Source organism: Cucumis melo, chromosome 5 (genome assembly GCF_025177605.1).
Source record: "Cucumis melo cultivar AY chromosome 5, USDA_Cmelo_AY_1.0, whole genome shotgun sequence".
NCBI classification, from domain to species: domain Eukaryota; kingdom Viridiplantae; phylum Streptophyta; class Magnoliopsida; order Cucurbitales; family Cucurbitaceae; genus Cucumis; species Cucumis melo.
The window spans coordinates 29,954,801-29,969,894 of NC_066861.1; the positions used below are offsets into that span (position 1 = coordinate 29,954,801).

General features: G+C 35.6%; 2 protein-coding genes across 5 annotated transcripts; both read right to left on the bottom strand.

Annotated features, from left to right (window-relative positions):
• Window positions 1–443: 443 nt before the first annotated feature.
• On the bottom strand, window positions 444–9,926 carry LOC103498391 (zinc protease PQQL-like). Of its 4 annotated transcripts, none has more exons than XM_008460979.3 (21): window positions 9,430–9,926; window positions 8,140–8,386; window positions 7,935–8,060; window positions 7,557–7,694; window positions 7,328–7,462; window positions 6,965–7,222; window positions 6,713–6,850; window positions 6,561–6,630; window positions 6,241–6,454; window positions 5,601–5,706; window positions 4,991–5,224; window positions 4,175–4,339; window positions 3,936–4,085; window positions 3,755–3,846; window positions 3,358–3,439; window positions 3,163–3,246; window positions 2,971–3,087; window positions 2,773–2,883; window positions 2,265–2,345; window positions 1,707–1,901; window positions 444–1,177 (listed from the first exon to the last, which is right to left on the bottom strand). In XM_008460979.3, exons 1-21 carry the CDS (start codon window positions 9,633–9,635, stop codon window positions 1,103–1,105), a joined length of 3,024 nt encoding a protein of 1,007 aa, XP_008459201.1. In that variant the 5' UTR covers window positions 9,636–9,926; the 3' UTR covers window positions 444–1,102. The 4 variants fall into 4 exon arrangements, with proteins under 4 accessions (XP_008459201.1, XP_008459210.1, XP_050940867.1 ...); XM_008460988.2 differs by having other exon boundaries at window positions 8,140–8,270; window positions 9,430–9,578; XM_051084910.1 differs by having other exon boundaries at window positions 8,140–8,381; window positions 9,430–9,578.
• Window positions 9,927–10,488: 562 nt separating this feature from the next.
• Window positions 10,489–14,457, bottom strand: LOC103498408 (histone acetyltransferase type B catalytic subunit). The gene is made up of 10 exons (XM_008460998.3): window positions 14,301–14,457; window positions 14,116–14,157; window positions 13,605–13,717; window positions 13,417–13,485; window positions 13,198–13,236; window positions 13,039–13,115; window positions 12,788–12,890; window positions 11,854–11,935; window positions 11,584–11,744; window positions 10,489–11,453 (listed from the first exon to the last, which is right to left on the bottom strand). Exons 1-10 carry the CDS (start codon window positions 14,377–14,379, stop codon window positions 10,824–10,826), a joined length of 1,395 nt encoding a protein of 464 aa, XP_008459220.1. The 5' UTR covers window positions 14,380–14,457; the 3' UTR covers window positions 10,489–10,823.
• Window positions 14,458–15,094: the final 637 nt, after the last annotated feature.

The window sequence follows — 15,094 nt, forward strand, 5'->3', positions numbered from 1 at the left end:
AAAAGTGCAATATTTTTGGAAATCAACTTGAGTTAAAGGAGAAATATAGAAAAAGGAGAAATATAGAAAATCCGTAGTTGAATAGGTACATTTTTATGTCACTAATTATTAGTCGGTAGAAAATTTTAAAAGTGAAAGTTTAACTTCTTAAAAAAAGTAAGTTTATGAAATTAATTTGTACCTAAATGGTTTCCATGTAGGGTTAAATATTTGAAAAGTTCAAGAAGAATAAATTGATAGAAGTTTGTTAGTATTATATATTATATTTACTTTCACCTACTAGCTTAAGTTTTTAAGTTAAAACTCAACCGGTAAAAATCATTATTAATAAGAGAGAATAACAAAATATCACATACTCTGATATTGTGTTAAATTACCAATTAACTCAAAAAAAAAATACTCATTTTTACTGTCTTTCATCTACCAACCGCAAGTCAACTTCCTTTCTAAAGAAAATACTCATTTTTACTATTGTTTTCACTTATCAAGAAAAAAAATGTAGCAAAATCAACAATCAAATGATTGTCAATCTAAACATAGTTCAACTAGCTAAAAATGATAGAAAGCACGTCTGCATGGAAAGCCCCCTAACTGCTTTTGCTTGTCTCTGACCAAGCAGTAAAATGAGAAGTCTAGAGAAGTAGAAATACAAAGATGAGAGAACTTTCAAAGCCCCTGTTCAGGTTCAATACATCCGGCTACAATTACCATGAAGAGGAAGAAAACAAACTGTGTCCAAATCTATAACAAATTTAAAGAAAGAACAGAATCTCCAGTTGAAGAAATGAATGGGTTAAACAAGAAGCAAACGAAGACCCCCACTTGAAAGAATCTCCAAATGTTGCAGGTAATTGTGAGTCTGGCCATTGCCTCTCCAATCTATTATAATAATTTCTTCCACAGAGTTATTGAATATATCAACTCTTTTGTCTTCTAAGTCAGCGGTGAATGGTGATGCCGTAAATTATACTTCTAGCGGAAGATACCTGGAACCTCCATTTGTACAATTTTAGCTCCGTTGATGTCCCTCATTCTCAACAATTCATCACAATATGTACGGGAAGAATGTAACTTGATAAAACCCAAAGCGCATTGAATTAACCTAGGATTTGTTAGTACTCCAATATCTCCATAAGCTGAAAGTCAAAACTGCTACACTGGCTAGGCCGACTAAAATCTGCTCAGCCAAAGAAAAGAGCGCGTATGTGTAATTCTTTGAAAGTAGTAGAACAAAAATTGTGAAACGTATCTGCTAAGGTTGGAATTTCACAAAGATTTAAAAGGAAAAGAAAAAGAAAAGAAGTGATTGCAAGGAAGGGTACAAAACTCTAATAATTGCCTACAAGATCAAGGTCTTTTTTAAGCCAAACTTTGATTTAGATATACGAAAGGGGATGTACAAGGGCAATACAATTATGTACATATATCAAATCAAAATAGAAAAGTTCAACGATTAAGGCTTGTTTGACAACCATTCGATTTTGAAAATGGAATTTATAAATTCTATGACCACTTATATTTTAAGCCAAATTTTGAAAACTTGTTTTTGTTTTTAGAATTTGAATGAAAATCCATTGTAAAAGAATGGTGAAAAGACAAGAACATTTTTTAAAAAACAAAATGGATACATGGCCTAAAACTCTTCAAACACTGCGTTTTCTGCCGCAATAAGAATTGTATGGCATTATGACTGGAATGAAACTAACCTTTGTGTCTCTTCCAGGACTTGATAGACCAAGTCGGAAGAATGATTTCAGTTTCCTGAACCGATATGATGCTGGCAATAGAATTACTGCAGTGTACTGTTTTGTGCAAGGAAATGGAAGTATCCTCTGTAGTGCCAACTGTGCTGTCAATGGTGTCAATGAATTTCGGACATTCAAACGTCCCTCATCCTGAATCTGCTTTAAAGTGAGAACGATTTACAAAAAATGATGGGAAAATTGATACCAGTTTATCTCTCTTCGGAGAAAATCAAAGTTCATATTTACCTATACAGTTAACATTCCAAAGCATTACCCGGCGAAAGTGAAACTAACCATGTTTTCTTAATTCTTAAGATAGATAAAATATTTACATTTGATGGCCACATTTCATAGATATTTTAAATAACTTTACAAGAAAACTCAAATGCTTCATTGAGAACTTAACTGATAAATAAATAAATAACAAGTGGAGAAAGCCACGTTTCTTAGATATTTTAAACAACTTGATGCATTGATGAAGAAAAAAGTGGAGAGAAAAACTCATTAAATGACACTAACCTCAAAAGATGATCCAACATCACCAGAGTATATCCTTGACTGGTAGCTGCGTAAAATCCTGTCCAGCCAGTAATAATTCTCCTGGAAATGAAAACCCGAAATCAGTAAAATGGTCGTACATAAAACCAGCTCATATTCTTTATGGATGTCGACAACATGACGGATCACAAGCCTTCTGACTGCAGTCTTGGTAAGGTAAACATAAACAACACATTGAAGCATGAGCTAGTAGACCTATTTTTTTATTTGAAGACGAAGTTTTTTTCCAACTGGAGAATGCCACGTGTGCCAGTGGCACCTAGGCTTCCCTCCCCATAAATCATTAACCAAAATAATAAATAAATACTAAGAAATCTAAAAGAGATGTTGCTAAAAATTTGCTGGTTGGAACATTGTATGTGTGTATGTGAGGAAAACAAGTGATGAGGAGAGGTGTTAAACATATCCTGAAGTGAAACTATTTGCAGGATACTCTTAATGAAATAAAAGTATGTTTATAAAAAAAAACCTGCAGTCCATTTTCATGAGCCCTCTGCTCAATCTCTAGGATAGATGAAACATCTTGATCCGTTGGCCCTTCTTCTTGAAGACGTAATATTTCATTTAATGCAAGATCAACCTATTAAAATTTCAGGATCACAAAAATGCGTCAGCTGAAAATGCTAATAGAAATAAAGTAAAAGGTTGATTGTGATAATGTACAAACCAGCTTCGATGAGATTTCAGGGTCACAAGAAAAGTTTATGCTAATATCACCACGAACAGGACCACTTCTTGAAGGTTTGTTACCTCCAAGAAATACTGAAACCCCAGCAGAATAGATCTGGAACAGAGAAGCACCCATGAGCAAACGATTAACAGAAAACAAATACTCAGAAAACTTCCAAAATACACACACCTGCCCATGCTTGAAACGCAGAACTTGCATCATTCTAGTCTCAAGCAATTTGCTCAAAAACCCTACGTAATGAATTTCCTCAACCTGCAATTTTTTTCTGATTAAACATATTCTGAATCATGGAGAAAAAGTTATAAAGAGGACACTTAATTTACAGTCTACCCTTCCAATTGACAATTAAAGAGAAAGAAATACCATGGTTCCATTTGTAAGCTCCACTGGAAAGCATAGCTGAACTGAACATTGGGCTTCAACCATCGGGCTATATACCACTTCTCTAAAGTGCAAGAACATTAAACGTGCTTAAGAAAGGGAAGTGCCAATCGAATGTAATAAATGTATGAACCGGAAAAGAATATGCAAATTCATTCTCGACACATTAACTAACAATATATGGGGGTAAACAGAGAAGGAAGGAAGGAAGGAAAGAAAGAAAGAAAAGAATGCCAACGGATGAAAAACAAAGAATGAGACATAATTCTTTTAGTTTTGTTTTCACCATGCTCCCTCCCCTGATGAATAATATCACACATTAGGTACACATGCTTTTTCTATAATCATTCAGTTGAATACAAGGTCTAGTGCACTATACCGAACTATTCTTGTAGGAAACTTGAACGGCAAGCCTTTTAGGTCATCGCGATTGAAGTTCATAATAGGTTCAGGAGGTTTCGGTATTCCACCCTGCTCAAGTAAATCAAAACCTTAATTATCATTAACGACCAAGGTAGCTTTGCTGTGCATAAGCAGACAGAATATAAAGTTACACTTACCAAATACTGCTGTATTAAAGGAAGTGCTATTGAAGGATTAATATTCCCAACAACTACAACAGTAAAATTGGAAGGATCTCTGAAACACTTGTTGAAATATTCGCAGGCCCTTTGTGGATCAACTTTCTTAAGGTCACGTAACCTAATAGGCTTGAGAATAAGAAATGAAAAATTCAGATTATAGAAAAGTAGTAGTAGTAATAGTAATAAAGCATTTAGAAGCATGATAACTAGCATACCCTAAAAAAGTAGGAGTTTCCATAATTAAGCTCCTTCACACGGTTTGCAAATGCAGTGTAAGGATCCCTCTCCTGAGCACGAACGGCTTCTTCTGCCATTTGCATTACAATTTTGACATCCTCCTCCCCTGGTGTCACATTTGTCGTGAATAATTGATAAACAAGCTGTAGAGAAACAGAATGTGGTCAATACTGGTAAAACAAAATGTAAGGAAATGGTCTAGTGGGAAAAACCTTTATAATCAATGTGTCTGAAAGTACATTAATATTAAATTAGATCTATGTATGCTGCTTGAACATTGACTGAATCCTTCACAAAAGATTATTTGTTCACGTTAAGGCAGTCTTATTTTATTTTATTTTTTTATTTTTTTATTTTTACTTATTATTATCACAATCATTAGACACTAGTATAGGGTATTGGTAGTGGGACTACCTCATAAACTGCAATTAGCTGTATGCCATATGCATGACAAACAATAAACATAAAAATAAAGAACAGTGAGAGTGGAACAAGAAAAAGATGGCCTAGAACTGAAATCAAGAAAAAGACTTGGAGATATGTCCATGCAGAAGCAGGAAGCACAACGTCAGCTTAGGTCACAAATGCTTTTCTTGGAAAATCAGGTTAAAAGAAAGCATAGTAAGTTGGGCCATCAAATCATTAATAGAGGAGATCCAAGGGGATAATGCATAATCATACCATGTTGTTTTGGAACAAATATTTTATTGTGTTTTCTCGTTCAAAGGCTATATAACACGTAATGGAGATTGGAGAACTGGAGTTACTTAATTTGGTGAAAACAGGAAACAAACCTGCAGGGCAGTTTCCAGATCCGATGGTGAACAATCACCGGAAAAGGTTCTCATGTAGGCTCCAAGCTTTGTACCAACTTCTGCTCTCTTACCGGCCAGTATATCCATCAGTACAGAAGGTCGATAACCAAACACTCCAATTTCTCCAGCAATGGTTGAACCCATGGAGCAAGAACTATACTCTCTCTCTGGAAGTTCAGATAAGGCCCCATAAGAGAACCCTGTAAATATTACCTGTTAAGATAAAATTTTAAGTTAAAGACGTAGACTGAGGAGGGGCAATATAAGATGACCTATTCATATCTAATTGACCATTGCATATGACAAGTAATTTTAACAGATTTATGAAAGAACCAAAGTAAAAACAGACTCCCGATTTTCATGTTTCACAATCTCTTCAAGTATAGTATAACCTTCTAAGATGATATATGTTCTGAACTAAATAGGGCAAGCAAATTACTCCTCGATCTTTTTACACCTCGGTGTTAGGAAGAGAATTTTTCGTGTCAAAGTTGGATGTAATGTCATCAGCAAATATTAAATTAAGATTGATTGGTTGACAGCTAATAAAACTAGCAGCAGAAATTACAATATCAAATAAACAAGTCACCTGATCATCAAGAAAGTCTGTACACTTGTAGCACACTCGCATGCCATTGGATAGAAATATTTCAGTAGCCCCAATATTTGGATATTCTTTCTGCTGCACAATATTCCTGAAACAATATTACAACAGTGTAGTTACCACACCATTATAAAAATAATGGCTCCTAAGGAACATCTGAACTCAAAACTTCACCAAGTGAAGGGGGAGTTTGGCACAAGAAATTAAACAAACCGAAGAAAATGCAATATTTTTCATATGTTTTTTAATCGAGTGTGATACTCCTTGTGTTCTCTCATTTCACTCAATTTGTATTAGTCTCTGCCTAAAACTTTTTTTTTATGAACTACCATTGAATATCAAACAAATCTAATGTTATTGAATAACTTGAAATCATTATTAATGGACTTGGAAAGATTACCCATTTCATTAGCTGTCATGGAAAGAAAAAAGGGAACTTTAAACAATAGTTATTCAAACATAGTTCTATTGAGGTTCATAAAAGATATATAATAGATATGAAAAAAATTTCTGAAACAAGCTCAATATCAGATGACAAAACAGTAAGGATGCGGGAACCAAGGCTCTTCAGATTTTAGCGTTTCAACATACACAATGCAGAGGAGTTATAGAAATTTAAAATTACCCTGGATTTGGCATGGTACTGACAATTTCCTCGGGGATGTTTTCTTCATCCCAAGGAGGAATGCTTCTCTCTTTCTCAAGACAGGTGATATTCATGACAACATTTTTTAAATCATCAATGGTTGCGGAAGCACGAGGCTCTATTATCTTGATGACACAGCTGCACAATGATGTTAACTTGGCTGAATACTTGGATACTTCTGTCGCTGATATATCTGTGAGCAAAAGTAATATGCAAGAGAAAATTGAAGTTTGTAGTATATAATACATCACAGAAAATAAAACATCATTAGATTTTACAAAGGAAAAAAGAACACTAACGAGGTAGAAGAGTTTTTTGAAGCTGGGCCTCATACTCAATCCCAACTACAGGTTCATTTCGTAGAAAATGCTGCTCAAAGAAACAAGATAATTCCATCAAACGGAGTAATGATATATGTATAAACATACACCAAATCTCATCATGAAGGAACCTGCAAATATTCATCTCGCAAATTTGTTGATTGCATCTGATCACGTTCCAAATAGGCAGATTCAATCTCTGACATCAGTAGAGCTCGAACTATAGATATCTCACGTTCTGAAAACCCATGCAATCGTACTCTTGCAACCTGAAGCATAATGGGACGTGGCCACATGGGTCATTGAAAGTATATATTATCATATGAAAAGTATAATACCGAAAGTGGAAGATGTTGAAGTTTAAGTCAGAGCACCAGTCTCACCTCAGTCAGCATAGATTCCAGTGCCTTCACAGTTCCTTTTTCCTTACAGGATGAGCTCATTATAAAAGCTTTCAGTGGAAGAACAACAGGATCTGCTGCAGCTGAGCATGAAAAAAATGGAGGATCCTTGCCACGAGATATTTTGAAAAATCTTTGATTTAGTGCCTGAAGGAACATGGATTCTACAAGTAAATTTCTGTAGTCTCTCACTGTCTTCAGCTCGTCTGCTGGCATTTTGTAGCTAATCATGACAGCTGACTATTAAATGACCAAGGAAAAAAAAATTAATAAATCATTTCAGATGACAAATTATTGAGCTCATAATTCTGCAGGAATGAAATCATGGCTTAATGGTGAACTAACCCCAGCTGCTTCAGATTCGACAAAACAGGAAAAACATGGCTGATCACGTGATGGAATAGGAAACGTTGGTACATGGGGAGGTTCACATGCAGATGGTATATGCCCAAAATGCTCTTTTATCAGCTCAACAACACTCTAAAGATGTCGAGTTACCATTAGATATTTTCAAATGGAAACATTCTCTTGTGATTTCAATATAGAAACTTATACAATGACAAAAGAAACACACCTCAGTATCAGAAAAGTCTCCAACTGCGATCACTGCCATATTATGCAGATCATACCACTTCCTGTAAAATTTCTTCACAGTCTCAGCAGACACAGTTTTAATTACTTTTTCCAAGCCAATTGGTAAGCGATCAGCATACTGCCATCACACAAGTACTTCATTAGAGACAACATAAAACACATAACACCAAAGTTAGCAGCAAAAGATGAAAATACTATTCTTATAGTCCTCCTAAACCAAAAAAGGAAAGAAAAAAAAAAGATAAAAGAAAAATGAATGGATCAATGGCAAATCAAGGAACACTGCCTATTGGCCCCAAAAACAACAACAAAAAGAAGAAGATGCAAGAAGAAGGAGAAGAAGAAGATGAAGCAGTACCTTTGAACCTTCCATCATCAGAGCCCAATGTGCATCCTGCATTCTTCCTGTAGCATTGCGGTTCCCTCTGTATTCTTCCATAACAGCCCCTCTTTCTTTTTCCAAATCATCTTGAGAAACTCGAATCTTTACAAAAGTTGGTTGTCAGAAAAGAGAAATTTCAAAGGGAGAAAAAAAATCTTAAGGGGATAGTCAATCAAGGCACCTCAGAACTGAATTCAGCAAGTATTGATATGGCTTGAGATAATAGTCCTGGCTTATCAACTGGTACAAATAACTCATATACTGTATCATCAGCAGATGTGGCTGCATTTTGACAAGCTCCAAATTCCGCTCCTATACTTTCAAGAAACTTGACAATATCATGATTTGTATATTTCTTTGTGGCACTGAAAGCAAGGTGCTCAACTATATGAGCAACTCCACGCTCATCCTCCTCTTCCAGAACTGATCTGTCAGAAGCCTGATAATTCAGCTTGTTTCACTACTATGTCTGTGACTAATTTATATCTTTTAGTTTAAATGAGAAGAAGAAAAATCCTATTAACTATGTGGAATGATAGTTGACAAGAGAATTGTTAAAATCTAAATAAAGAAGTTCTAAGAGAATGTACGGATATGAAAACGTACAAGTGGTAATTGAATCAAACAAAGTTTATTTCCTTTTGTACTTGAAGCACAGGAGTACAAGTTCATGTCATTAGTACAAGTCTAGTTCAAACTTTAGACCCTTTTTAAGTCTCTTATTCATCTGGGATTTTAGCCAGCAACCAAGCTACCATTATGTCCCACCTTTTGGCCATTGCGGAGCATACCATTATCACTTTGTTGTTTGCTGAAGAGAAATCGGTTTGGCACATATACCTTGAGTGCCAGTAATAAATGGCTTTGGCGGGCACATCTAGAGGCGTTCACCTATTGTTTCATTTGGCCTAATAGTTAAAGAGCTCCATCCTTCCAGCTTTTTGTATGACCAAAGATTGCAGCATGTACCCTTTTCTTCAAAGGGGTCCGAAACATTTTACACTCTCTTAAAGAAGGTAACTGGGGCGGCCTTTTTTTGGGCTCCAGTTAATTCTTTCTCACTCTAATCATTTTAATATTTACTTGAGTTCCCTGACGATTATAGCCAATTCCCTGACGATTATAGTCAATTGCCCTTCGAATATATAATAATCAACGAAATTTTCTCAAAAGAAAAGAAACAAGAAAAATTACGAATTAAATTTCTAGTAAAAGATAAATGGGTTTAAAGGAGTCTCCCAATAGTTTGATCAGAACTACTAAATGCAATCGATATTCCTAACATGTACGTTCATTTCTCAAGAAAAGGAACTCAGGAGGGGAGAGAACACACAACGCTCAATCAACATTTCATTTTATAACTTCAATGGTAACTCGAATTCCGTAATCCCTAAATGAAATTCAAATTACCTAAATAACATAGAGGGGATCCGGTGTGAAGAGTTAGATAGATAGAGAAGGAAAGAATTACCCGGCCTTGACAGCAAGCGCAAGAGCCGCTCTCATTCTGGGCTTGGAATTGCAACGAACATAATAAGACAAACCATTATCGAGCTGGCCATAGTGAACACCATAGGGATGCTCGGAAAGGGTGGCGTTCAAATCGATAGTCACCAATTTGAGAGACCTGAAACGATGTTTGATTGCTTGTGAAGTCTCGGCGGGAAGCAAATCCATGAACAGCAATGGAGAAGGAGAAAATGGGGAATGGGGTTTATGGAAGTGTCCAATTGAAGAAGGAAAGGTTTAGGTTACTGAAATTGGAGAGGACTCTCAAATTAGAAAACCCGCTATGGAAAATGCCCAGAAATGGGGGATGCTATGTTTGTTGTTGATTTGTCAAATATGATTTCATTCGGGTACTTGTTGGTTGTTGAATTATGATCCACAATTTACCCTCCACTTTTCTCGGTATTTCTTTAATAGCAGGAAACAATATATAGATCATTTGGGAAATGGATGGAGTGGGGAAACATTTATTCCTCTTTTATCATAAATCTGCCAAAGCAAGGTATATATAATAATTTCACTTTCTTTTCAAATATAACCAAAATGGAACAAAAATATAAATCCGAATATTGATATACCACATTAATATTTTACTATATTTATAAATACTTTATATTTTCTTATCATTTAAAACAAATACTTTATTCTTCTAACATAATCACGTGTAGTGTTCCGATCAATAATATTTGACTTAGACTTGTAACTAAGGTAAATTGTACTATTTAAAATCTCAAATTTTGTAAGATTAATGCCTAACAATATATTGAAAGAGATTAAAGCCATCTACCTTGCTCAAGCACTAAAGTTATGATATTTCAATTTGAATGAAATTGAGCGTTGGACCAAGAAGACAAACAATAAATGAATGTGGTTGCACAAGCAGGTATCAGCAGATGAAATGTTATTGGGAGAAAAAAAAAAAAAAAAAACCATTATGCGTACAACATTATAAATAGAAAAGAACTGAGACTCATTTCAAAAGCTTGCATAAAAACAAGTAAAAGTTACTCGAGAAATAATATTGGGGCAAAATGGGTGTATCTATTAAGAAAAATCCAGTTGAAGCAAATACCCAACAAGAAGAAAAAACATATATATCCTAATACAGACTACTTCTCTCAGGGGTGGGCGAATACACTCACTTATATGGTACAAGGAATTGTGATACTTTTTAAGTCAGCAGGATTTAAGGTAGTCGAACTCAGAGAGTTATAACAGACTTCCCTAGATTCAAGAAAAATCATGGTAATCTGTTCATTTCCAGGGACCAATTACAAGTAAGCTTGCCACTCCTTAAATTAAGAACAGATTTTCGTGAAAAAAGTTGGCTCGAAGAAGCCTCAGAATGCTTGGGACTTAATCTGCAGATACCTTCTGTGCAATCAATTTGATCTCACTCAATCTATCATCTACTAACTTTTTCAGCTGTTCCTCTTGATTTGCTCGTGATTCATCTGTCTCAACCCCGGTTGCATTATTCGTTGATCTGAACATCACAAATGACATCTCTTGATCATAATCAGTAGGAACATCAACCACTTGCTTTCCTTCGGCATCTGAGCTTTCGCCTATCAGATCATCCCGCATTCTACTTGAAACTGCAAGAATAAAATCCTCCATGTGCTTGTCAGGTTCGATACCTAAAAAGACAAGTATCTCCCAACAGTGTAAGAACTGTTCCTTTGTGATTTTCAAACTTTTCCGAACAGCTTCGATAGCCTCAGATGGGGGTAAAAGCGGAGGGAACGAGACCTTCTTTGATAGTCTTCCTAATTTAAATTGAGACACGGCGGATTCTACAGCTTCTTGGATGGGGCCAAATCCCCGCAGACGTTTAACATCGATGCAAGTCCGCAACTGCAGTAGCTGACTTAAAGGCTCTTCAATGGTAAAGTCATAAACATTTTCTGATATTGCAACATTATTCAGCACCTCTAAAAGGAAGCGCCCAAAACCCTTACGCTGGTAAGGCGGAAGTACAAGTATCTGATCAAATGCAAGATGTCAGTAAATACTATGCTAGGACAATGAAAATGAATAAAGAGGCACAAACACCAAAAGTCCACCACTAGACTCAACTCCGGGAAGTAACAGATGAAATTACAATATACTTAACCTGACTAAGACGCAAGCGAGAACTATCGGGATAGTGGTAGAAACGATAAAGGGCAGCAAATCCAAGTAATGTGGGATAAGTTTGCCCCAGTTGATCATTGTTCTTCTGAGTGAGGACATACAACTCCCATCTTGGATCAGTAACATCGATAGGGCTGCTGCCTGAATAAATTATAGGGAAAAAAAGAACAGTTTAGGCTACTTCATCAGTAACTGAAATTTCCAATGACAAAATTAAATAAGACATCAAACAAGAGAAGAAATACCATACCATCAATAAGAAGTAGAGCAAGAGGTACCAAGTGACTATAAAGGTTTCTTCCAGCCATATTGTCCATAGGCAATCGAATGACCTGAATCAGAAGGTAATCACAGACCATGTCAAAAAAAAGATTGTTTTACCCGACAAAAGTGCAGATGTTTCTTTTTTCTAATATCATTGTTTCTCTTGATCAATTAATTAGCTACAAGTGAGGGACAAAGGAAGAGAGATACTATAAACTGCTCTGAAGAACCATGTTCCATAGCCAGGAGTATAAAAACCATTAGCTAGCATAATAGAGGGGAGAAAAAACAGTAAATTTGCAGAATTCTAACTCGGTCTGTGACATATTCTTCCCAAGAAACAGTAAATTTGCAATTACAGAATTCTAAAATGTTCTTTGAAATTTCCTTCCCAGAAAAGAAACATGCACGGAACTTAGGGAAAAGAAGAGTGGGATTAGCAGCATGAGTGGAAATGAACAAGAAGAACGAAAGAAACAAGAAATTTGCCAATCATTTGGATGCAAAATGATATTGAATTTTGAAGGAAAGTCAGACTACAGGTTGTACGTGTACTTGAACAGGATCTGTTCTATCGGTTGTACCAGTGTGTCTTGAGTTCTAAAGGAATATCGGACAAGCAAAAAAAAATGCATGGGTATAGGTCACTGGATGATTAGTACAACCATATTGGATGTGTCACAAATGCACATGAACGTTGAGGGTGTTTAATTTATCTTGAAAATAGATCTGATTTAATATACCACTGTGAACCTGGGAAGAAAAATGATCGGAAAATTACAGAAAGAATTAAGAATCTGAGAATGAAAAAAAAAAAAAAAACAATACCAATTGCAGCATAAAAATAGGCCGGACAACTTCCACAATAACATTGGAGAAAAAAAATCACCAAAGCAGAGTAACTCAAACAAGGAAAGCACCTCCAAATCAGAATTAGCTGCTTGTAAATGAAAATTAGAATCATTAGATTTTCCATTGGAGGAAGCTTTGGGATGCAATACTTCTCCATCTGCGACAAGGGATCTGCAATATTATTTACAAAAGGGAACAATACATCATCTGATAATAAATGAACAAATGACAAAAGGATGACAGCAGCATAAAGAGTTCGGGTTTTTAAAAGGGAAGAGATCCCCATAAAAGAAAAGTAGTAACAAAGATTGATAATTACCCAATAAAATTGACATCCTTCGAAAAAGTTTGAAGGAAGTCATCTTTGTTGTCCACAAGAGTCTCAGCAAATATATTCTGTTAAAAAAGCAGTCTAATTATAAATCCTCAAGCACCAATAAACAACTGGACTACGAGTTCTGTACTTCAAGACGTTCACCTGAAGTGCAGACTTCAAATCTGTAATACCCTTCCCGCCCTATTACAAGCAACAAGAAAAAATTACTCACAGACGTCCAAAAACAGAACAGGAGAACTCCTCGTTCAAGGGGGAAGGGGAAAAAACAAAAACAAGAATAAGAACAAACAGTGTGCGTGAGACAGATTAACCTTATCAAATTAGGACAATAAAAAGAGTAGCAAACGTATTAGCACTTACATCAGACGTACTGTCAAAAACAATATCTGCATAGGCATGAAATGAGACAATGCTGAACCATACAGTTATCTGCAATAAACGAACTTAATTATACGGCCAGAGCCAATCTCAATCCGGGATATATATAATTCCACATACATACTACGAGCTAAAAGATGCATTCTAAACTACAGATCCAAGTGTTTTACCTTCAAACCTTGGTAACCATATATCTTTCCATCCTCATCGTCAAAGAAGCTGTTCAAGTCAACAGGGTCAATACAAAGACTGTCTGTACTTCCCACTTCCTCTTTTGTACAAACTGCAACAACACATACACATAGAAATAAAGAATATACAAACCAACTAGTTGATCGGTTGAAATAATCATTTTCTAGCAACCATAAGCACTAAAAGAAGACTTAGCAACACCAACACTTCATGCGTGAAGTAATTTTTCGGGTGAAGGACCTGGAACTAAGGAAGAGCACATATTTCGTCGCTAACCAAAAAATGCAGTAATAATTTTCAAATTAGAACCCAACCCGGTACAAATTCCACAAAAACACACATATGCCCTTCCCTTATACGTCTCTGAGAACTCAATCAACCGACCACATGGATTCCAAAAACATACAAGAAGTTGAGAAATGAAACAGCCGAATAAATTCGAATTAATAGTCTTCGAATCAAAGTGCTAGGAAAGCGAAATAATTATACCTAGATAGATTTTGATGCAATCTTTGGCTGAAATACCAGTATCTGCGCGACACCCATAGACAGAAAGAGAAAATGGAAAATGTTCCGGTGAGCTACCAAAGGGAGAGAAGAAGCTGTAAATTAACGAAACGAAGAAGCGAAATTGAGTGAAAAGGAGAAGAAGAAAGGGATCGAGGAGAAGTTACCGATGTTGGAGAAGGCAACGCGACGTTTTTTCTTAGTGTCAGGGCGTGGATCAGCGGAGAATTGCTGCTTCTGACCCATATTGGATTAGGGTTTACTGAGCGGGAAAAGTGAAGACGAGGCGCGGGAAATTCGTTAACACAAACCGAAAGGAGTGAGCTCTATATATACCGAAGGAATCCGTGAAATGTGTTCATACTTCATAGCGTGGGTTTTAAGTTGCTGTCAAAAAACGGTTCAACTATTGGGCCGCCCAATCCGGTTCATTTGGTTTTTGCTCCAATTATATTATTATCCATAAAAATTGAACTTCTTACAAAGATTTAAGTACTATGGCTCATTTCAATAAATACTTCTATTATTATTACTACTTTAAATTACAAGTTCTTTCTTATACTTTAGATTACAAGTTCTTCCTAAGATAGAAAGTTGAATTATTGACATCAAGGTTGATAATATTAACTTGAAAAGTCTAATGTATTTGATTTTTTATTTTCTTAAAGATATCTAAAAAGGCTCCAACTATTAACTTAACCATGTGCCTAAAGAAAGAGTTAACAATTGGTATTTGCATAATAAAACCCTAAGTTTGTGACTTTATGTATAATGGTATACATGTGGAATATAAAAAAAAAAATCAAAAGTTAAAATAACTAAATTTGTACATTTTGAATGCAACTCTCCTTCGACCTTCAACTCATATCACTGATATATACTGTTCGGCAATATGAACAAATCGTTGATTTTACAAAATGCACACTTAGTTGAATGGAGTTCACTAGACTATTGTTATTTC